General features: G+C 50.7%; 1 protein-coding gene across 1 annotated transcript; it reads right to left on the reverse strand.

Annotated features, from left to right (window-relative positions):
- Positions 1-9,823: 9,823 nt before the first annotated feature.
- Positions 9,824-19,343, reverse strand: LOC118245832 (uncharacterized). The gene is made up of 5 exons (XM_050710359.1): positions 19,071-19,343; positions 17,733-17,837; positions 17,411-17,556; positions 13,123-13,268; positions 9,824-11,938 (listed from the first exon to the last, which is right to left on the reverse strand). Exons 1-5 carry the CDS (start codon positions 19,341-19,343, stop codon positions 11,853-11,855), a joined length of 756 nt encoding a protein of 251 aa, XP_050566316.1. The 3' UTR covers positions 9,824-11,852.
- Positions 19,344-22,610: the final 3,267 nt, after the last annotated feature.

The following is a 22,610-nucleotide window of genomic DNA, read 5'->3' on the forward strand; positions in this document are numbered from 1 at the left end:
CCTAGTGCAGTCTTGGACGGGGAAATCCCCGTGTCACGGAGCAGTGAGGGAAGGTGAGAGTGTTGTCAGCGAGGTCATCCCTTATCGGAAGCAAAGGGAAAGACATTCAGGTGCTTCCCTCTGAGGGTCTGAGGTGAGGCTGTTTGGGCCAGAGGAGTGGTGTGGCAGGTGGTTGCTTGCAAGCACAGTGGTCATTTTGTCCTTTTGTGTTGCCAGGTGGCATGGGTGATGCTGTCTACTCCTTTTGAGCTTGGATCTAATTTCCAGGTACAGAGGCAAGTGGACTGCTGTTTTAAAAGGATAAAATGAAATATGGAGTCACTTCTGTTGTTGAGGGATGGGTGCTAATGCTGGCAGCTGAATGTTTATCTTCTGTGTTTTTCTTTGTTCAGGCGGAAACGCAGTGTGCGATACGGAATGTCATGACCCGAGCTGCCTCTGGAGTGACCTGGTGGGCGATGAAGAGATGCAGCAGTTGCTTTTGGGGTGCGGTTGTCACTGCAGTTACTTTACTACATCAAATAGAGTAAAATTCCAGTTTGCCTTTTCGAGGTGCTGTAAGTGGCTAAAGAGACCAGATGGAAGCATCTGCTCTGTGGGGTAGGTAAGCTGCTGAGGTAAAGGAGGGGATGAGAGTAACTGACCTACGGGTGCTGTGGCTTTTGCTGCTGTGGTTGCTTTCTCTTCTGTTTATCAGGTGCCACAGGCAAGGTGGACTGTGATAGTCTTTAGAATCGGAGCAAAGCAGGTCACTTGAATGCTGCCTGGTTCCTGAGAAAGGGGTTGTAGAGGAGAGAAGCTTTCAATATTGAAAGCTTCTCTCCTCTACAACCCCTTTCTCAGGAACCAGGCAGCATTCAAGTGACCTGCTTTGCTCCGATTCTAAAGACTATCACAGTCCACCTTGCCTGTGGCACCTGATAAACAGAAGAGAAAGCAACCACAGCAGCAAAAGCCACAGCACCCGTAGGTCAGTTACTCTCATCCCCTCCTTTACCTCAGCAGCTTACCTACCCCACAGAGCAGATGCTTCCATCTGGTCTCTTTAGCCACTTACAGCACCTCGAAAAGGCAAACTGGAATTTTACTCTATTTGATGTAGTAAAGTAACTGCAGTGACAACCGCACCCCAAAAGCAACTGCTGCATCTCTTCATCGCCCACCAGAGTCACTCCAGAGGCAGCTCGGGTCATGACATTCCGTATCGCACACTGCGTTTCCGCCTGAACAAAGAAAAACACAGAAGATAAACATTCAGCTGCCAGCATTAGCACCCATCCCTCAACAACAGAAGTGACTCCATATTTCATTTTATCCTTTTAAAACAGCAGTCCACTTGCCTCTGTACCTGGAAATTAGATCCAAGCTCAAAAGGAGTAGACAGCATCACCCATGCCACCTGGCAACACAAAAGGACAAAATGACCACTGTGCTTGCAAGCAACCACCTGCCACACCACTCCTCTGGCCCAAACAGCCTCACCTCAGACCCTCAGAGGGAAGCACCTGAACTGTCTTTCCCTTTGCTTCCGATAAGGGATGACCTCGCTGACAACACTCTCACCTTCCCTCACTGCTCCGTGACATGGGGATTTCCCTGTCCAAGACTGCACTAGGCACCCGCAGAGACAAGAGAAAAGCACACCCTGAGGTGAAGGGAATGACGACACAGACTCCAAGATAGTCGAGAAATGGAGACCCTTTATTGTCCCAATGCCAGATCTTATATAGTTTTTCTGAGCCCCTACACACGCTGCACATGGCTGGCAAACAGTTACAGACTTCTGATTGATGCATTCCTTTTGATCACAGCATAGCCTCTATAGGCCCGTCCGAGCCTAACAACTCCTCCTTATTGGTTCCCACTTTCTCTTCTTCTAGCCTGGTTACCACTCTATGCCTCTGAGTAACCTTCTTCTTAACCCTTAGTGCATCACCATATCATTCAGCTCCAGTTTGTCACCGAACGGTGACATAATTCCCCCTTTTTTGTTTCTACAAGGGGAATTGTGTGCAACGAACAATTAATCATTTTTTTTTGCAATCATTGCAGCAGGCATGGTGTAACTATTATAATTGCAACAAACGCGATAAACAAAATAATCATTATCTTTTACTGTCTCAAGTACTTAAATTTGTTGCTACAGGACTACCACATCAAGCAAGGAAAGGACAGCCCTTTTGTTTAGGGCTGAGGCTGTTCAGCAAGGTCACATAATTTGAGACTGCCGAAATACTTCAGCAATCCTTTGGTCCCAGTAGCTGTAAAACAGCCAAGTAGAAAGAAACTTCCCTCCTAAAAAAAGTGTGTGGGGAAAGGGGGGAGAGAATTGTCACCAGAAGAGTGTCTTTTAAACACTATCTGCTACACACCACAAAAGTCTTTGTTATAAAATACACCTTTTCATACAAAAGACATCTTGCAAAACCATTTGATTGCCCCACGATGCTGAACGTTTGTGTGAGCCTCTCTTCTTTTCTAAATATTATTCAGCCCAGGCACTTTCAGTCTGAGTGGCTTTGTCTCTCATACATGGAACAGCTTGGCCATGATTATCACGAGGCCACTGTCCAGCAAGATAGGGAGCAGCAAGTGTGTCCAACGAGGAAGTCCGGTGAATAATACTGGAAGGGCTTGATGAAGGTGGTCTTAACTTGTCAGCTCTGCAGTCCGGCGAGCCAGGGCTCTTCCTCTCCAGTGAGCTCCTGCCTTGCTCCGGGGACTGCCACTGGTGCCGGACCCTGCCCACCGCCATGGCGCTGCCCTCCGGCAGTGGGGAGGAGCAAGGTGAGGGCCCGCAGCCCAGCAGCGTTTGTATCCCCACTTGATGCTGCCTCCCACACTTTCTCCCCCCTTGTTCCCAAGTCTTTACATCGAACACAGCTGAGACCGTCAAGGGGACCCCTTGTTTTTGCAAAAACTTCGATAGTAGCTTTATTTTAAATGGGTCATATTTTACACCCCTTTTTATTAATAATTGCGTTAATAATTTTACTATTGCCTCTTCTGCTGCTGAGATACTGGCTCCCATTGTGAATGCCCAGCTGCTCACCTGTCCTTCAGGTGATGTCCCACGGTTGAAGCTGCAGTCCAGCTGCAAGCTTGATTCATTCGGCTGGGTTCCCTCCGGACGCTCATACAGCACTGCTCTACCCCTTATCACGTTGGGGTCACTATTTGAAGGGAATGACAACACAGACTCCAAGATAGTCGAGAAATGGAGAAACTTTATTGTTCCAATGCCAGATCTTATATAGTTTTTCTGGGCCCCTACACACGCTGCACATGGCTGGCAAACAGTTACAGACTTCTGATTGGTGCATTCCTTTTGATCACGCATAGCCCTCTATAGGCCGTCCGAGCCTAACAACTCCTCCTTATTGGTTCCCACTTTCTCTTCTTCTAGCCTGGTTACCACTCTATGCCTCTGAGTAACCTTCTTCTCAACCCTTAGTGCACCGCCGTATCAATCAGCTCCAGTTTCTCACCAAACAGGTCACCCATACTGAGGCACCTCACAACCACAGCGTACCTGCTGCAATACCTCTCTTACCAGCTCCTTTACTTCAGCTGCTCACCAGCTCTAACAGATTCTTCACTCACAGCTCCGCACCAACTCTGCCCTAGGCCACACAAAACACACTACACAAGCTACATTAAGACACACGAGCTGGAACATTCCCGCCCAACAGTCAGTCACATCGCACTTCAGGAAGGATGCCGCACGCTCCTAGAAACCAAACCTACCAGTCCTGAACAGCTCCCCACCTCCTCTTGCCAACCACACTCAGCACACACACTATTTGCCCTTCAAAAAAAAGTAGGAACATACACACAAAAAAAACAACTGAGCTCCACAAACACCAAAAAGCCATGCACACACAGCAGCCCCAGCAGGGGTAATCACAGACCTACCCTTTACAGATGAAAAATGATATGACCCTGCTCAGTCTCTTGGTAATACTGCACCTGTGGTCAAGCCTCTTGCAGTGTGTAATCAAGCTCTTTTTAGTCCTCTGGAGAGTCACACGAGTGGTTTGATGCACCTAGAGATTAAAATATAACCCCAAAACAGAAGTGGACCCCACCATCCCAAAAAGGAGCGAGCCAACAACCTCTGCTAAATATCCCTCTATCAAGTGAATTCCAAGCACTTACAATCTAGAAATCCAGAGACTCCGACCCACCTAAAGAACCCTGCAACTGACAGAAGGAAAAACAAAGCACTTACCCCTAAGAGCAGCCCAGGCACAATGAGCTCCCTCATGCCTTGCCTGGGGCTCATATACCATTTGGCCCCGCCCACCACCCAAACCCAATCACCTGGGAAAGGGGAGGGGCAAAAAACAACAAAGTAGACAGGCAGCAGGACAAGCACCAGCTGTGGTTTTTTTTTTTTTTATCTGGTTTTTAGCTCAACACCATGCAGAGAGTGCAGACAAGAGAACTGGGGTGTTTCTAGAAGCAACAATCCCCAGGCTTTTGCTTCAGCTTTGAATATTGAGAGGACAGTATGACCAAGCAAGTAACTCATCTTTTTCAGCTGGCATTAAACTTTTCTTTCACATAGGAAGAAAAATCTAGGAGCATCACAGATTACACACCAAAACAGAAAAATCAATTCCATGAAATAACATCACTCACAGCAAAAATCACACACTTGAGTAGGCTATCTGAAAACCAAAAGCCTATGCTGATGGGTCAGCATTTCAGGAACTGGACCCCCTGACGCCCCTCAGCAACGCGGCAGGAGATGCACAATGCTGTCCCAAGTGCTTGCAAAGCCTGCCCGACAGACCAAACAGACTAACACAATCCACCCACCAACTCAGGGCCCACACTGCCATCCACTCACCCTCGTGTCTCTTTCCAGTTTCCAGCTTAGTCCATGCCCATGACCTGGCCTACAAGAAACAAAGAGAAGGTCATGCCCATGATGGACACGCAAACAGTACAGCTCCTTGCAGAGGTCTCAAGCACAGAGACCACGAGCCAGAAAAGAAAAAACACCCTCAGGTCCACAAAGGCCATGAATGCACAGCAGCCCCAGCAGGGGGAATCACAGACTTATCCTTTACAGCTGAAAAAGGTGACCCTGCTCAGCCTCTTCCTTAGACTGCCCTTATGCAGTCAAGGCCCTTGCCATGCATACTGAGGCTCTTTGTCAATCCTCTGGACAGTTACGCAAATGCCTTGATATATCTACAGATTAAAATAGAACCCCAAAAACAGGAACCGTACCCCACCATTTCCCAAACACAAGTCAGCCAGCAACCCCTCCTAAACATACCTCTAGTACGTGAATTCCAAGCACTTCACATCTAGAAGGCTGCAAGCTCTAAAGACTCTACAGCCAGCCAAACCGCAGGCAAAAGCTCCAGAAATATAACAAAGCGTCCCTCACCCTGAAAAAGACTCCACCTTACCTGCCTACTGCTGCTCTTTTCAGATACATGCTTGCACAGGGAGCTTCCAGGATCCAGTTCTCCTAAACCCTGCTCCATCACTTTACCACCACACTTGGAACTTGGATAATAGTTGACATACAGGCCAAGACTCACAACAAGCCCCATCAATCTGTGAAAATCCTCAGGGACCTACAACACACAAGATAACATTACCATCCTAGCCCTAAACATGCTCTAACAATTTCAATCCCCTGAAGAAGAGCTGCATGCAATAAAGGCACCTACTCCTACTACACAGATTGCTCTCCTCTAACAGATCCTTCTAGCCCCTACCTCAAAAAGGTGTGTGTTTCCAAGTAGAGACCGGTACGCATCAGTCCATAGACTCCAACCCACCTAAAGAACCCTGCAACTGACAGAAGGAAAAACAAAGCACTTACCCCTAAGAGCAGCCCAGGCACAATGAGCTCCCTCATGCCTTGCCTGGGGCTCATATACCATTTGGCCCCGCCCACCACCCAAACCCAATCACCTGGGAAAGGGGAGGAGCCATACATGAGAGGAAGTAAGAGCAGGAGGAACAGCAGCTCTGTTTTTGGTCTGGCTTAGGTCAACACCATGCAGAGCGCAGCACAGGCAACCGGGCTTTTTCTTGAAAGACTTGCCTCACCTTTGGTGAAGGAAACTGACCGGGCGACCAACTCTCTCACCTTTTTGCACCACTCCAGGACATGGGGGATTCACCTCTCCAAGACTGCACAAGGGAACAGCAGAAACAAGACGAAAAGCACGTCCTGAGGCACCTCATAACCACAGCCTACCTACTGCAATACCTGTCTCTTCCCAGCTGCTTTACTTCTGCTGCTCTCCATCTCTAAATCAGATTCTTTTAACTGCCACGCAGAGTGGTGGCCCTCTGGGCACCACAGAGCAGCGGTCCTCTGGGTGCCATAGAGTGGTGCCATAATTTTTTTTTTTTTTTTTATTTCAAAACATGGGTTTGCCTCCCTCTGGAGCTGGACAGTAGGTCAAGCCAGTCACTGAGTTGCCAATGCAGAGCTTCACAGTTCCAGAAGGTACTCTTTCCTTTGACCGATTCCTTGTAAGTGTTATCTACCACTGGCAAAAGCAATAAACAGACTGTAAACAGGCACTGCCACATTTGACAAACTTCATGTTTTTAATTTTATCATTTCAAGACAACAGTCCGCTTGCCTCTACATCTGAAAAGTAGATCAAACCAGTCACCGAGTTGCCGAACAAGAACTTGACAGTTCCAGAAAGTGCTGTTTCCTTTGACTGGTTCCTCCTAAGGTTTACCTACTGCTGGAAAAAAGAAAAAAAGACTCTGTGCCAGCTGCCCAGAGCTTGAGTATTCACCCAGAGACAGACCAGAAGAAATAGACCCAAAAGAGTCAGGTCTGTATTGTATTATGTATTATATGTATTATTGCACTGATGGACCACCACGTTAGCTACCATCGCTAATTGCCAGGCAGGACAGCTCCAGGCCAAACACACACATAAAGAGGCATGCTACAAACACCATGAACAAAACACAGGAAAAGAATTACTTATACTATAAGAATTGCTATAAGAATTACTCACCTGAAGAAGAGCCGCATGCAATACAGGCACCTACTACTAATATAGATTAATTTACTTTAAATGAGCCTACTAGACATTACCTTAAATAGATGTACTTATCTGTTTCAACTTGGAAACACATCAACCCATAGACTCTGACCCACCCAAAAAAAAAAACCCTGCAACTGACTGAAGGAAGAACAAAGCACTTACCCCCAAAGAGCAGCTCAGGCAGAATGAGCTCTCATATAGGACACCTGCTGCTCATATACCATTAGGCCCCACCCTGGCACCCTGTCCGAATCACCTGGGAAAGAGGAGGGGCAAAGCACAGGAAGGGATAAAGAGAGCAGGAGGAGCAGCAGCTGCATTTTTTATTTGCCTTAGCTCAATGGTGTGTGGAGTGTTACTAAAAGCAACAATTCCTGTGCTTTTGCTTCAGTTCTGATTATTGAAATGACAATATGAGCAAGTAGGTAACTAAAGCTGTTTTTGACTGTAATTAGCTGAAACCTTTCTTTACATAGGTAGAAATAATCTAGGAGTGTAACAGATTACAAACCACAAAAAAGCAATTCAATGTAGTAAAATAACTCACAGGAGAAGTAACATACCTTAGTAGACTATCTAAAAAACAAAAGACTATGCAGATGGGTCCAAAAAGCCAACCCAATCGAGATCTGAGAAGGGTACAAACATTCTCAAAAGGAGCAGGGAAAAAAATAGTGGCACAGTACAGGCTGGAAAGGACACTAAGCAGATTTAAAAGACCTGTAGGACCTCAGGAGGGACCTGAGAAGAGAACATAGGTCCTTGGAAAGTGTGTGGGGCAGGGGGAGGGGGGTTATGCGGGGACTAGGAATACTAAATAGAGGAGAAAATGAGTGTTGTGAGCCTGAAGTGTGTACAAACATCGTAAAGAGGGTGCCTGAGAGGATGGGGAAACAAAGGGAAAGCTGCTTACCTCTGAGAAGTCGTCCTTGATCTTCGTGCCACGGACATTTGTCTTGCGGGCTTGGCACACAAGTTTAGGGGTCCCCATACATTGAAGGCTTCTTACCTCTGAGAAGTCCTACATGGCTCCGCCTGCGTTACTGATTTTTTTCGCCAGCAGGTGGTGGCAGAGGGCGCTACCGCCCTCATCCTGAGAACGGCAGACACAGCTTCCCAAACCGTTTTCTCAATAATGGAAACAGTGCGAACCGCGTGGAAAACCACAGATGAAAACGGCAGAAAAACGCACCCCACGTCATCTCGGGGAGGAAATAAGTGCCCTGAGAAACGTGCCCTTCCCAGCTAGGAAGCTGAACAGGAATGTGAAACACTACATTTCCCGGCATGCCATGGACACCAACATGGCCGACAGGAAGCTCAAAACCCGAAGACCACGACTCCCAGCATGCTGTGGGGCAAGACCCTCAGGTCACCTGACGCTGCGGATGCCCCGGAGCCAGCCCCCGGCTCCCTGACCTGCAGCCCGACGCCCCTCCCCAACCCCCGCCCGGGGCTTTCCCTGACCCAGCCGCTCCGCCTGCAGTGTCACGTTTCCAGCAGCAGGTGGCGGCATAGGGCGACACACCACTACAGCGCATGCACGCCGGCCCCTCGCCGGAGGTACTGCTTTTTCGCCAGCTGACTCCACGCATGCGTGGAAGCAGGCACGGCTTCTCAAAACGTTTTCTCGTTAACAGAAGCAGTGGGATCCGCACGGAAAACCACACGGAAGCGGCAAAAAGAGGCACCCCGGTCCACTGGTGCGGAGGAAACAACTGCCCTTCCTACCTGTCTCCGTGTTGCTCCCGGCTTGGAAGCCGAGCAGCAACGTGGAACGACATTTCCCAGCATACCGCAGAAGCCAAAGTGGCCGACAGGAAGCTCGGAGCCCAAAGACCACAACTCCCGGCATGCTGCGGGGCACGAAGCTTGGCAACTGCTACAGCGCATGCGCATCTCCTCCGCCTGCAGTACCCCCCTTTCGCCAGCAGGAGGGAGCAGAGAGCGACGCGTCTCTGCAGCGCCTCTTCGCCTACAGCACCGCTCGCTGTTCGGCCACCAGGTGGCACCAGGCGCCGCCGCGCCAGCCTGCTCCGTGCATGGGCAGAAGCAGAACGGCAGGCACAGCTTCCCAGGCCGTCTGCTCGTTAAGGGAAGCGGTGGGAGCCGCGTGGAACACCACACGAAAACGGCAAGAAAAGGCACCCCGCTCCACTGGCGCGGAGGAAGTAACTGCCCATCCTAAATGGCCCTGTGCCGAGCGGCAACGTGAAACTACAGTTCCCAGCGTGCTCTGGAAACCAACATGGCCGACCGGAAGCCCGGCGCCCAAAGACCACAACTCCCGGCATGCTCTGGGGCAAGATGCTCCTAGCCATTGCCCCAGAGCCAAATCTGTGCTTTCTGACCTGCCGCCTACCCCCCGCAGCTTTCCCTACCCCAGCCGCCGATCCCGCAGGACCCAGCCTCCCCAACACCCTTCCCTCCCCCTCACCAGGGACCCCAGTCCCTCCCTCACCTGCTCCTCCGCAGCAGCCGCAACCCAGGTCACGCTCACCAATCACTCCCTCCGAGCCAACCAGCCCCAGCACACCTGGCCCAGGGAGCAAAGACAGCACAGGCCTCCCCCCACCATTGCTGCCCTTACTCCCCCCCCAGCCTGCAGCCTCCCCAGCAGGGTGGCCCCCACACCCAGATCGCTTGTCTGTATCCATCAGCTCCCCCACGGACAACGAACACGGGGCCAACCCCCCCCAGCCCCTGCCCCCTCCACACCCAGGAACCTGCACCCGGCAACACGGCCACTTACAGTGGCCACAAACACAGAGGGCAGCACAAGCCAGAAAGCGAACTTTATTAAACTCTTGCGCAGGACTCCTGGCAGGGAGACTGCGGTGGAACTCCCTGCCCGGACGTTCTCCCCTTCCCCTGGGGGGCTGCAGGGCTCAGGCATCAAGCAGGTCTGTCCATCCCTCTCAGCGTTCATCCCATGGGGAACGGTTGCCTCCTGCGGAAATGGGCTGTGATGCACAGAAGGAGAAAAAAAAACAAAGGAAAACGGCACAAGCGGGACACAAGCAGCAAGAGAGGAACTGGGTGGACGGACAGCCAGCGGGGCAGAGGGCCAGAAAAACCACCCAGGGGGCAAGCAGCAGGACAGGGGTGATCGACAGGGTTGGACAGAGAGCCCAACAGAGGCACAACTGCGACGACCAGGATGACCAAGAGTAATACCAATTTTACTCTTACTGACATCAGAGAGTGTTGGTTTGGGATGAAATCAGAGTTTTGGATCAGGGATGACTCTGTTGAACAGTCTCTGCCTTTCCAGTATGCGAAAGGAAAAGCTACGAGGATAAGCACAGAAGTATGAAGCTATTATTACCAACAGAGATGCTGGAATTAGGCTTCTCAGTATCACTTTTGGTACTTGTGGAATAATTGCCTGAAGTAAGTAGGCAAATTAAACTAATATTCACATTTTAAAGAAAATGTACAGCATTGAAGAAGCTTTCAGGGTGGAGGGTAGCTGCGCTACCTAAGCGTTCCCTAGGCCTCCAACTTCACATGCTATCGCACTAGGGGAACTTGGTGTGCTGACTCTAAGGAACAGTACAGAGCGTAGAGCGGAGTGGAGACGCCACAGATAGGCTCTGTGATGAGATGCGGACCCGATGCTCTTGTGCACACCGAGACCGATAAGCTGCACGTTTGCTACCCTGAGCCAACGACCTGTCATGTTTTTGAAAAAACTCTGTACTCTACTGAACTTTTGCTCATTATGTCATCATTATAATATCAAAACACACCTCCATCCCAAAAGCTCCGTGCCTCCAAGGTGCGACCACCCCTCACTGAGCATGCGCTCTGAATTTCTCCTTTAAACAAAAGCGAGATAACTTTTTACCAATCATAACCAAGATGTGCCTGACTAGAGTCACTCAAGCTCCACCTACAAGGACAGAAAATAATCATAGAATCATAGAATATCCCGAGTTGGAAGGGACCCACATGGATCATCAAGTCCAACTCCTGGCACCACACAGGTCACCCCAAAAATTCAGACCGTGTGACTAAGTGCACAGTCCAAACGCTTCTTAAACTCCGACAGGCTTGGTGCAGTGACTACTTTCCTGGGGAGACTGTTCCAGTGCGCGACAACCCTCTCAGTGAAAAACCTCTTCCTGATGTCCAGCCTGAACCTCTCCTGCCGCAGCTCGACACCATTCCTGCGGGTCCTATCACTGGTCACTAAAGAGAATAGATCAGCGGACAATGTAAACTGGCTTAAGTGAAAGGGGATGTTAGGGAAGATACCATCACGAAGGATACCTTTCTGACTTCTGGGATCAGTCGACGGGCTGAGCCTCTCTTCCCCTTGCATTGGGATGTTGTGGGGTAAGATTTGAACACTTGGCTGTAGCAGGTGTCTCCATGGAAACTTAGAAATCTCTAGAGCCTTTGTGCCTTTTAACGCATTAATAGCCAGGACGAGTACCTGTGTATTTCATGCATGCTCGCTTGCTTTTGCAGACAGTGAATTTATCTCCGGCAATCCAAAGAACCTGTGTCCCTGGTTGCTGTAATAAACTGCCCTTCATTGCATTGTTCCTAGCCGTGATAGTTCTCATTGAATGCGACTAGATCAAGGATGTGCTACGTTATTGGTGAATCCGTGACCGTGATAGTTCAGTAACCTGAATCCGACCAGACCCGTAACAGTTAGTCAGCTATGCCCCTTAACACGACAGTATTTCATAGGGAAAAACATAAAGCCTAAGATTTCTCATCCCTGAGGCCTTGGGAGGCAGGCAGAGAAGGAACCCAAGACTCTTAGTGTCTCCTGAGAATCGCAGCTTACAGTTACTCCATGTCTTCTGGTCTCACAGGATGAGGCAGAGGTATAATTAATTCCTTCTCCATCTCGCTGGAAAGAGCTTTTCTCCTCTCTGTGACAAAGGAAAAAAAAATGTTATGATCGTGGGAGTCATTATACAAAGCCACACTCGGTGAATTCACTATTACAGTTAAGATCGTTTTTAATCAAAAACACTTCGGCAGCAATGTTACCACTGCAAACGTAGCGCTGCAAAAAAATTCAACTCAAGATAAAGGAAAGGGCATGCTAAAAGGACAAATAACATGACCAAAGGCATCTGCAACAACCATCTGGTAGATGGTTGTCCACAGCCCTCGGATTTCATGGTCGTCTTTCCTGACAAACAAATCCTGGAAGAACAAAGATACACGTGTCCACAAAAACTTTTGGGGAGACTACTGAAAAGAAAAACAAACAAAAAAAGTAGAAACAGCAAGCGGCTAGTACGTCAGCTTTGTTAACAGAGTGACATTAACATACTAGAAATTTCCACGTTATGTGTAGCCCCAAGGTGGTGCTGGGTACATCCACTGATATTAACGAGGTGGCACAATATAAGAGATAGTCAATAGACCAGGTACACCTGAGGTGCACAGATTGCATATTCCAGGCGACAAAAAAGGCACAGCTTGGTACCCTGTTTGGATCAGCTTGCATATACAGAGTCTGCTGATAGATGAATATATGCAACAAGCAGATAAGTCTTTTACTCCACAGACTCAGTTTCATTATATATATATATACATATGTGTATATATGTGTATATATATATTTATATAAAACCAAACATTTTAAACTTTATAACCACTTGAGTAACAATCATTAGCTACACCTACGCTTAAAGCCAGGACTACACTTAAGTGATTAAGTAAACATGGAGCCTTATCTGTGAAACGCTGAAAATGCCCCATAACCGCTGGGCATCTTATGCACAGTGTACATATTTTTTGCACAAATGGGCATCTTAATACACAAAGAGGAGGGGCGAGGCAGACAAAGGTTTTAGAGATGCGTCAAGACTAGAACAACCACTGGGCAATTGCTCAGATGTGCAAAGCTCAGCTAAAACCTGCATAATTCCACTGAAAGAAGGAGGCTACCTACTTGTCTGCTTAAAATAACATCTACAAAGAACATATTACAAAATCAAAAATGAAACCATCATCCAGCAAAACAAACATCTGGAATACAAAGGGCTAAAACTGACAGCTAAGGTTTGATTCTTCAGCAATGTCAAAGGTCTTCAGATCCTACCTGACTTCTTATGGATGGTGGTGTTGCAGCACAGAAATGAGGAGATTGGGGAGATCAGAACAGGCCAAACGTGGTGCTGAGCTCCTAAAGGAGCTGGTGGGATAGCACTGATGAGAGTGAGACAGGCTGTCAGCCTTCTGCATGAGCTGAAGAAAAGGAGCACAAGTGTCGGAAGAAGCTGTTTCTTCTCATACTTCATTTAATACACATCTTTAAATCCGGGGCATCTTCTTAGGGAACAGATAAAGAGGTAGAGTTAGCGGCTCCAAGGACACTTCAGGATCTTAGTTCTTTTTATAGTTAGCTGATATCCATAAAACCGAACCAGTTAAAATAGAGAGTTATATTAAAAATTCTGGATAATAACAAAAGTATGGGATTAAAAAAAAAAACCAACACATGCTTGCATGGAAAAGAGGTTAAATTATCTCATTCATTTCCCAATTCCCCTGCAAACTCTATGTTCAGCTCCTCTTCACTCACTCACCTATCCAAACACAGGGCGGACACATCAGTTCTCATCATTCTTGGTAAAAAGACAACATTTTCACGCTTGCTCTCAAATATCATCTCTTTCCAGCACGCTTTCCTGCAAGCTATGCTAATTCCTCCAGGCTTTTTAATATATGCTAGAAACTTCACTGTTTTATCCTAATGACCATCTCGGTGGGAGTCACCGAGCTGCTGTCTTTCATTCTGCTGTCTTCACAAATACAAATAAAACAGCACTTCAGCGATGCTCTATGACAAACTAGGCAATATGTGCATCAACCTCCTATGTAAGGAAGGAAAGAATTCGTAGACAACATCCAGAAAGTATTACTTTGTTAGATATCAGAGTGGTGGAGCAGAATGACAATGCTACACAAAACCATACCTACGCTCCTGGCATAGTAAACAGTTTGCTGGAATACAAAAAAAAAAAAGTAAGGTCACTGCGTGGAACAAGTTCACTCACTCCATTATTATTGTGAATGACAAGAATATTTTAGTAAGCGTTCTTTTAAACCCATAGAACTTTTTGGATTTATCTCAACTTGGCTTCATGAAAACTGAAACTTGCAGTGCAAAGATCATTTATAAAAGCTTTTAGCAGCTGACCTTTTTAGGCATGGATTTGGTCACCTTTCTGGTGGGTAATATTCATCTCTCTCCCCCTCCCCCCTCCCCCCCCGGCCAAAAAAAAAAGCTTAAAGACCACAAACTGGGATTTCTGGGAGGTGTGACTCCATTTTACACCTTACCTAATACACACTGTGTCTTCGCTATGCTAAGCTTTCACCATGACTGCATAACAGAGTCTCACTGATATTGTTTCTGTCTGCGAGTTTCATACGACTTCCCCAAATTGAATGAAACGAGCATTTTCCGTTGTGATGGACATCAAAACCAACGATGTCTATCGTCAGCTGTGGAGTCCTGCTGGCAGTATCACCAGCTCTCACACAACCCCATCTACCTTTTGGGGTCCGCTCCATCCGTCCTCTGCAGTGGGAAGTTCTTCCAGAAGCAAACACTGTTATTCATTCCTCGGTGGAGCTGACGCTCTGCAAGGCTTTGCTTTTTTTCTTCCCTCACTCCCCCTTTATTTCCAAGCTTAAACTTAAAACATAAGCTCGTGGGGCTGTGGCAGGAACCCCCAAATCAAATCCCAGCCCCAGCATCCCACGGTCCCCTACTCTCAGGCCCATCAAGCTACAAATGCACACAATGCTACAGACTGCAGTGGGCAGGTCCTTCAGGGCAGGGATGTCATCATCTTTTCAGGTGATGTTCAGCTCCCTGAAAGGGCTGAAATACCACATCCATACTCACTTCCCCTACTTGATTCACACAGGTGTAGTCAGAGGAGCAGGGCCATGCCAGCACTCCCTGCTCACAAAGCTGACTACTTACCTCCAGGTTTGCATCATTTCCCTGGATTACTGCTACTTCTGACACATTCCTGCTACGAAAGCATAGCTCAGTGGCATTAAGCAACCAAACGCGTGGATTGTGCTGTCTGCAGTATTTTGTCCCACACGCTCCTGCCCCAGGACAGTTATTTAATCAGCTGGTGAGCCCGTGCCTCAAGCAAGCATCTTGCTGGGTAACCAGCTCCTAGCCTTGAGGGGACAAGTGAGAACTTCCAACTTTGTTTCCTGGTAATGTTTGAAGTAAAAGCAGTAGGGAAAATCCCTGGAAGAAAAGTCTTCCTTAAGCTGAAGACATGCAATATCGCAAAACTGCTATGAAATATTACGAAGGCAGAATGATGGCTCAGTCAGCCCACTCTGACCAAATGTCAGTGACCTCCCAAAGGTCCTTCTGTTTGCAGAAGCCCGTTTTTGAGATACTTTTGTGCTGCTACCCTAGTGCATGCTGTGTGTTTCTCAGGCCACCTAAAATTCTAGAAATGCAACAGTTCTGGTCTTCCCACCTATTTATTATTAGTACCATTCTTTCAAGACAGTCAAAAGAAGCAATTTATGTTTTTATTTGGTAGAGAGTGAAATCACTTTCGCTATTATGCTGTCACCAAAGTCAGCTGAAACTATTACAGAATGATAAATGAGAGAGAAAATAATTTTTCTTTCTTGGATAGCATTTGTCTTCAAATACTCATGCCAGGGCCAGGTTAAGGAATCCACGGATTCCAAGGGAGGGAGGCTTGCCAAAACAGATTCTGTCTTTCTGATAACTTCTCAATGGAGCATTTCTCCCTTCAGTATTACTGGGGTAAGGACAATGACTTGGATTTCAGAGAAGCAAGGTTTGCAAGGACAGGTAGTATCTTGAGATAGATGAGATTTCAGGGGTACAATCTCAATACCTACCAAAACCTAAATTCCACAATGCTGCTTCTGCAATCTGAGGGACAAACTCTTTTGCCACAGACAGGCAGGGATATCGGACCAGCGCAGAGGATCGCTTCAGGAGTCAGCAAAAGTGGTAACGAGAGAGCTGCATCCCTCTGTGGTAGATACCTGTGTCCGAACAAGCTTTCCTTCCGCTCACAGGGGAAAAGAGCTGGAGTCCTACAAAAAGTCTCACGTCCACCACTTTGGAGTGTTCTCAGTCAGCTTGTCTGTGCTTCAACTTCCCTTTGAAGGAAGTGGAAAAGTACATAAAAACCTCCTTCTGGTAGCTCGGCACTAACCTGCAAGCCAGCAGCAGTGCTCTGTCAGACTTTGGCCCGGAGAAGAGAAGGCTCTGGGGAGACCTCATTACTACCTTTAAACACGTATAACGGACTCCCAAAAAAGACAGGCAAGGACTTTTTACCAGGGCCTGTAGTGACAGGGCAAGGCAACAGCTATGAACTGAAAGGGGATAGATCTAGATCGAACAAAAGGAAGAAATTCTTCACAATGAGGGTAGTAAGACACTGGTACGGGCTGCCCAGAGAAATTGTGGAGGCCCCATTACTGGAGGTGCTCAAAGCTGGGCTGGATGGGGCTTTGAGCAATCTGACCTAGTGAAAGATGCCACTGATCGAGGCAAGGGGGATGGACTAGATAATCTTTAAATGTCCCTTCCAACCCAAACCACTCAACGATTCCATGAAAGGAATTGCCTCCCAAGTCTTTCTTGACCAACCACAACTAGAATTCTGGAAAGCCCTGCAAGCACTTGTTCATTATTTCTAGGATGATTCTTAAAGCTGAAGCGGGACAAAGTTTTGTCCACAAAGGCCTCTGGGGAGACTACTGAAAAGAAAACCAAAACCAAACCAAACCAAAAAACTAGGAACAGCAAGCAGCTAGTACGTCAGTTTTGTTAACAGAGTAACACTAACGTACTAGAAATTTCCACGTTATTTGCTCTCTACCTTGAAAAAGTCACCCAATTCTGTCAGCGTTCAGCATCAGCATTTTTTTTTTTTAATTTTCACGTGGACATCTGAGAAAAACATTTCGAGTCCCCATCACTGAGGGAGAAGAGGAGAGAAAAAAAAAAAGAAAAAAAGAGGGGGGGAGAAGCACAGCCATTCCTTTCCTTGGTAACATGAGCAAAAAGCTCAGGCTCTCGGCAACAAGCTCAGGCACTCGGCAACAATGTGCTTTGAAAGATAAAACACAGAAAAAACTGCACGTTATTTAATCTCAGCTATAGAGTCACATGTATGTGTACCTGCTCATTTATTTATCTGCCAGTATATTTTGCTACAGACACTACAGAATGTAGAAACTGCAAGGTTACCACTACCTTTTGTAACCGATGGGATCTTCGGTAGGAACAGCTATCTGAAAGAGCCAACAAAATCCCCGTCACGCCTCGATTTCACCCGAAGATCGCTACGACTTACCTGGACAGTCGGGTTGCTCTTTCTCCTGGGAAACCTGCAGGCGACTGCAGCACGCCAGCTGCAGCTTTCCTCGGTTTACCCGGTGCGCCACCTTCGCTCGGCAACAAAACCCACAGGGGTCCTACCGGCAGGGAGCTGCTTCTGCCCTGGTGAACCGCAGAAAAAGGAGAGAACCGGTTGTCAGAACACAGGGAGAGGAAAACCTCCGAGGCGCAGTCCAATGATCAAGCGCAGCAAGGACCCGTGCCCGGCCGCCGCAGCCCCCACCCCTCCCGGCCCGACGCTCCGGGGACGCACCCCAGAAGGCTCTCGCTCGCCTCACCGCCGGCAACCGCACTCGCAGCCAGCGGCAACCTGCGCCTCCCGGCGCGCACAGCCTGGCCCCGGCTCGGGGAAAGACCGGCCGCACGCCGCGGAGCCCACGTGGCTGCCCAGCACCAGAGAACTACAGCATGCCTCGGGACAGAGCAGTCCATCCAACCCAGAGCAGAGTCTGCCAAGCACACACAACTGCTCCCCCCCGCCACCCTTTCTCCCCCCCTCCCCGCCACCTCCCACCGCTCCGCCCCGCTCTCTCCCAGCCCCCCGAAGCCCTGCGCAGTGCAGACCCGGTAGCACGCCCGGTCTGGTCTGGTCCGGCGCCGCCCCCGCCCCGCAGAAGGGCCTTTTCCACAGAAGCCACCGACCGCGTGGCACCCCGACCGCCCACCCTGCCCCGTCCCGTTCTTTCCCGGGCTGGCACCGACCACCAACCTCGTTGCGGCACTGTGCCTCGGTGTCCCGTCCCGTCGTGTCCTGGGCCCGGCCCGGCTCCTGCTCCGGAGAAGGGCGCCGCCATTTTGCCGCGGGCGGGGGTCCTGCGGCTCCGCCGGGCTCCTCCTTCCTAGGCGAGAGCGGCAGGCAGGGCTTCCTGGAGCAGCGCTGATGTGCGAGCCACAAAAAAAAAAAAAAAAAAAAAAAAAACACGCCACTCACAGCTTTATGCGTTTACGCAACTTAGGGCAGAGATTGCCCCTGTGTTGCCCTTTTTTTTTTGTTGTTGTTAAGAAGGTCCAGGTGTGCTTGGTCCTCTCTCATTGCATATTGCAAGAGGAACAAGAAAACCTCCTCCGGAGGCTGGAATTGCTCAAAAAGAGAGCACCCCATTAATAGCACTGTTATTCCGCTGGAAATCAGTCTCGGTTATGCACAAGAACAACCGAGTTCCCGTCTTGTCACAGAGCTTAGCCACGGCGCCTCTGCTCCGCTCTACACTCCGTACTGCTGTTCCTCTTAGAGTCAGCACGCCAGGTTCCCCCAGTGTGATCAACATCTAAGGTTGGAGGCCTCGGGATCTTTTATGCAGAGCAGCTACACTCCACCCTGGAAGCTTCTTCAGCACTGTACCTTTTCTTTAAAATGGGAATATCAGTTTAATTTTCAGGTCACCTGAGGCAATTATTCCCCACGGCAGGGACTAGGAATGCTAAGTAGAGGAGAAAATGAGCGTTGTGGGCCTCAAGCGTGCGCAAAGAGCGTAAGGAGGGCTCCTGAGAGGACGGGGGAACAAAAGAAAGCTGCTCACCTCTGAGAAGTCGTCCTCGATCTTCGTGCCACGGACGTTTGTCCCGCACGCTCGGTGCACGAGTTAGGGGTCCCCGTACATTTCAAGGCTTCTTACCTCTGAGAAGTTCCCCCCGGGCTTTCTTCCGCCAGACGATGGCTTTCCCGGGGACTCGCCGCCCCGCACGGAGAGATCCCTGCCCAAGCAGCTCACGGCCTGCGACGCCACGCTCGTGCAGCCATTCTCAGGAAGACACACGCGTGGCTTTACAGCCTGAATGGGAAATGGCAAGTGTTTCCTCGGGGCAGGTTTTCCATCATCATCTGCCTCCGCAGGAAAGGGAAAAGTCGCTCCTGTCGGCTGCTCCTCCTCTCTTAACATTCCTAACATCCCCCCACCTCCCCGATCCCACCTTCCCCTGCTGACTTTGGTCCTCTCGGTTCGCTGCCCGCCTCCACCTTCCAGAGCAGCTCCTTCTCATCGAGTTCTCCTTCCGCATCCTGTCCCCGGCTGCTCCCATCCCACGGTGCTCTCAACGGCGACATTAGCTGCCGCTCGGTTCTCCTTCCCGCTCAGTACCCTCTCTGCAGCTATCCCTATTGTGGGAATGGCAGACAACCCTGCAGGTTGTCCGTACCCAACGGCCTGAAGGATCCGTTTACCCGGAAAGTTTTGACGAGAGATTACAGAAAAAGAGTCGCACCTCTGTGCAACGCATCGCCCTTTCCAGAGAGACGCAAAGACGTCACAGGCGACCTCCCTGTAACTTTTTCAAATTCGGCAACGGTTTGCGGTGAGTATTATGAAAAATAACATTAGAAAGAGAAGACCGGTAGTCCTGACAAGTTCCCAAAGTCAGGAGAACTTGCCCAACCAACCCCAAACCGTTAGCTAGAGTAACTTGTTAGTCCGTTTCCTTTTGAAAGCCAAACGAGGAAGCGTGCATTCTACTCTTTCCCATCTGCGTTCTCGTTCCAGCTTAACCTGGCAGGTGGCCAGAGCGAATGGCTGAGTGGTGCTTTTCTCCCCACCGTGGGAGACTCAGGAAGAAAAAATAGTCAAAGCTCGTGGGTTCGGATAAAGACAGTTTAATAGGACAAAGAAGGCAGGGAAATCATAACAACGATGATGAGGGAACGTTGCAAAGCAAGTGATGCATGATGCTATTGCTTACCACCTGCTGACTGATGCCCAGCCCTCCCCGAGCAGCGGCCCCCCCTCCGCCCCCCGCCATCCTGTTCTCCACCGTTCCACGGGACAGGTTAAGAAAGGGGCCAGGCAGCAGGACACTCACTGCAGCTCCCGCTCTGGGTGCTGCCGGGACGATTTCACGGTTCAGGCGCTTCTTGCTCGCTCTCTCCCCCGGCTTCCTCCTCGGTAAGGATCCGGAGGCTGAGCTGTCACCCCCCCGGAGAACACACCGGGGTGTGACACGCCTTACGTGGGCCAAAGCGACAGTGATGACGGGGTCAGTCGCTGCGCAGCGACCGAGGCGGCCGCCTGGCCACGCAGGACCACAGCTCCCAGCATGCCTCGGGACGGAGCAGCCCACCTGACCCCGTGAGGACTCCGGAACGCCCCCCCCTGTGCCGTTCCCCGCCTCTCCTCTGCTCTCCTCGCTCTCCCTCCGTCCCTCCCCCACCCCTTTTCAGCTGGGCTCGCCGCCGCCAGACCCCACAGCCCCGCGGAGCATGGATCTGGCACGGCGCGGTGTGCCCCCCGCCCGACACAAGGGCAACTGCCCTGGAACAGCCGACCGCCTGCCGCCTCACCCCGCGCGCCGTCCCGGGGCGGCCCCAACCACCAAACTCGTTCCAGCACTTCAGCTTCGGAGCAGGGCGCCGCCATTTTGCCGCACGCAGGGGTACTAAGGCGGATGCCGGCGGCGCTGGCGCTACCACGCATGCGCGGCGCCGCTCAACCTGCGGTACCGCTTTTTCGTCAAAGGTGGCGGCAGAAGGCAGCGCGGCTCAAGACCGCATGCGCGGCACCGCGCAGCCTGCAGTACCACGTTTTCACCAGCAGGCAGCGGCAGAGGGACGACGCGCGCCTCTGCGCATGCATGACACGGCTCGACCTGCCGTTCCGCGTCTTCCGCCAGCAGGTGACAGCAGACGGTGACGCGCCGCCATTGCAAACGCGCTCTGGCTTTCCGCCAGCAGTACCGCTTTTCCGCCGGCTGACTCTGCGCATGCGTGGAATATAGGCGCGGCTTCCCGAACTGTTTTCTCGGTAACGGAAGCAGCGGGAACCACGCGGAAAACCACACGTAAGCGGCAAGAAGAGGCACCCCGCTCCATTGACACGGAGGAAGCAGCCGCCCTTCCTACCTGTCTCCGTGCAGCTCCCGGCTTGGAAGCTGAGTGGTGATGCAGAACTACATTTCCCGACATGCCCCGGAAGACATTGCGGCCGACCGGAAGCCGGGAGCCCAAGGACCACAACTCCCGGCATGCTGCGGGGCATGACGCGCCCAGCCGGCTGACTCATTTGCACTCCCCAGCCCGTGCTGTTCCCCCAGTCCTCCGAGTCTAACCGCTCAGCTCTAGCCCCGGATCTGCTCCGTTACACCGGGGGCGTTCTCTTCCCAGCCTCTCCGCCTGCAGTTTTCCTCTTTGTCCAGCCAACGGCGATAGAATGTGCTCTGCCGCTACTGCGCACACCTCGTGTCTTGTCATGCAGTACCGAACATTGGCCACCAGGGGGCCGCTGAGGGCGACGCGCCACTCGCTCCGCCTGCCAGTACCGCTTTTTCACCATGAGGTGGCGGCAGAAAACGGATTGTGCCCCTACCTTTCTGCATGCAGTACTTAGCAGTCACCAGCAGGCAGCAGTAGAAAGCGACTCGGAGCAGCCGTGCATGCGCTCCTCCCCTCCACCTGCAGTACCGCTTTTTTTTTGCCAGGAGGTGGCGCCAGAGGGCGACGCTGCGATCCTCCGCCTGCAGTTCCGCCTTTTCGCCATCAGGTGGAAGCACGCAGCAGCGCACCGCTCCTTTCTGCCCGCAATGCCGCCGCTCGGCCAGCAGGTGGCAGCAGAGAGCCAAGCGGTGCCACCTCTCCCTTGCCGAGCCGGGCGGCTCTGTGCATGCGCGGAGGTAGACCGGCAGGCACGGTTCCCGGTCTTAATGTTGTGGCTAACAAACAAGTAACCAAGGAACACGCAGCGGCCCGCGCTCCAGCGAGCGGATACAGTAGGAGCAGCGGAACACGCCTGCCGGGAACAGCGCTCCGCCGCCTGCCCCTGAAACGAGCTCTGCGCCCGGGGAGTGCTGCTTGCAAAACTAATCACCCGGCATGCCCCACGCGTCAACACGGCCGACCTGGAACTGAGTCCCTCCCCGAGGACTACACCTCCCAGCATCCCCCTGGGCGCTGCGCTCCTTTACGTTGCCCCGCCCCGTCGCAGTCAGGTTTCTGAGCTCCATGTGCCCGCGGGACTGGGGCAGAACCAGGCCCGCTCTGCCCCCTCCTCACAGTTGAGCTAAACCGCAGAACGCACGTCTTCATTTTTATTTTCATCAGTATTTACTACCCTGTATCCACCTCTCCACCAAACTGGCTTTTGAATTATCAGCCCCTGTGCCTTGCCTGTATTTAAATACTATTCCTAAATATCATCAAGGTCTTCCCTCCTCAGGTGAACAGGCGCAGGTGG

The sequence above is a fragment of the Cygnus atratus genome, chromosome 4, assembly GCF_013377495.2.
Source record: "Cygnus atratus isolate AKBS03 ecotype Queensland, Australia chromosome 4, CAtr_DNAZoo_HiC_assembly, whole genome shotgun sequence".
NCBI lineage: Eukaryota > Metazoa > Chordata > Aves > Anseriformes > Anatidae > Cygnus > Cygnus atratus.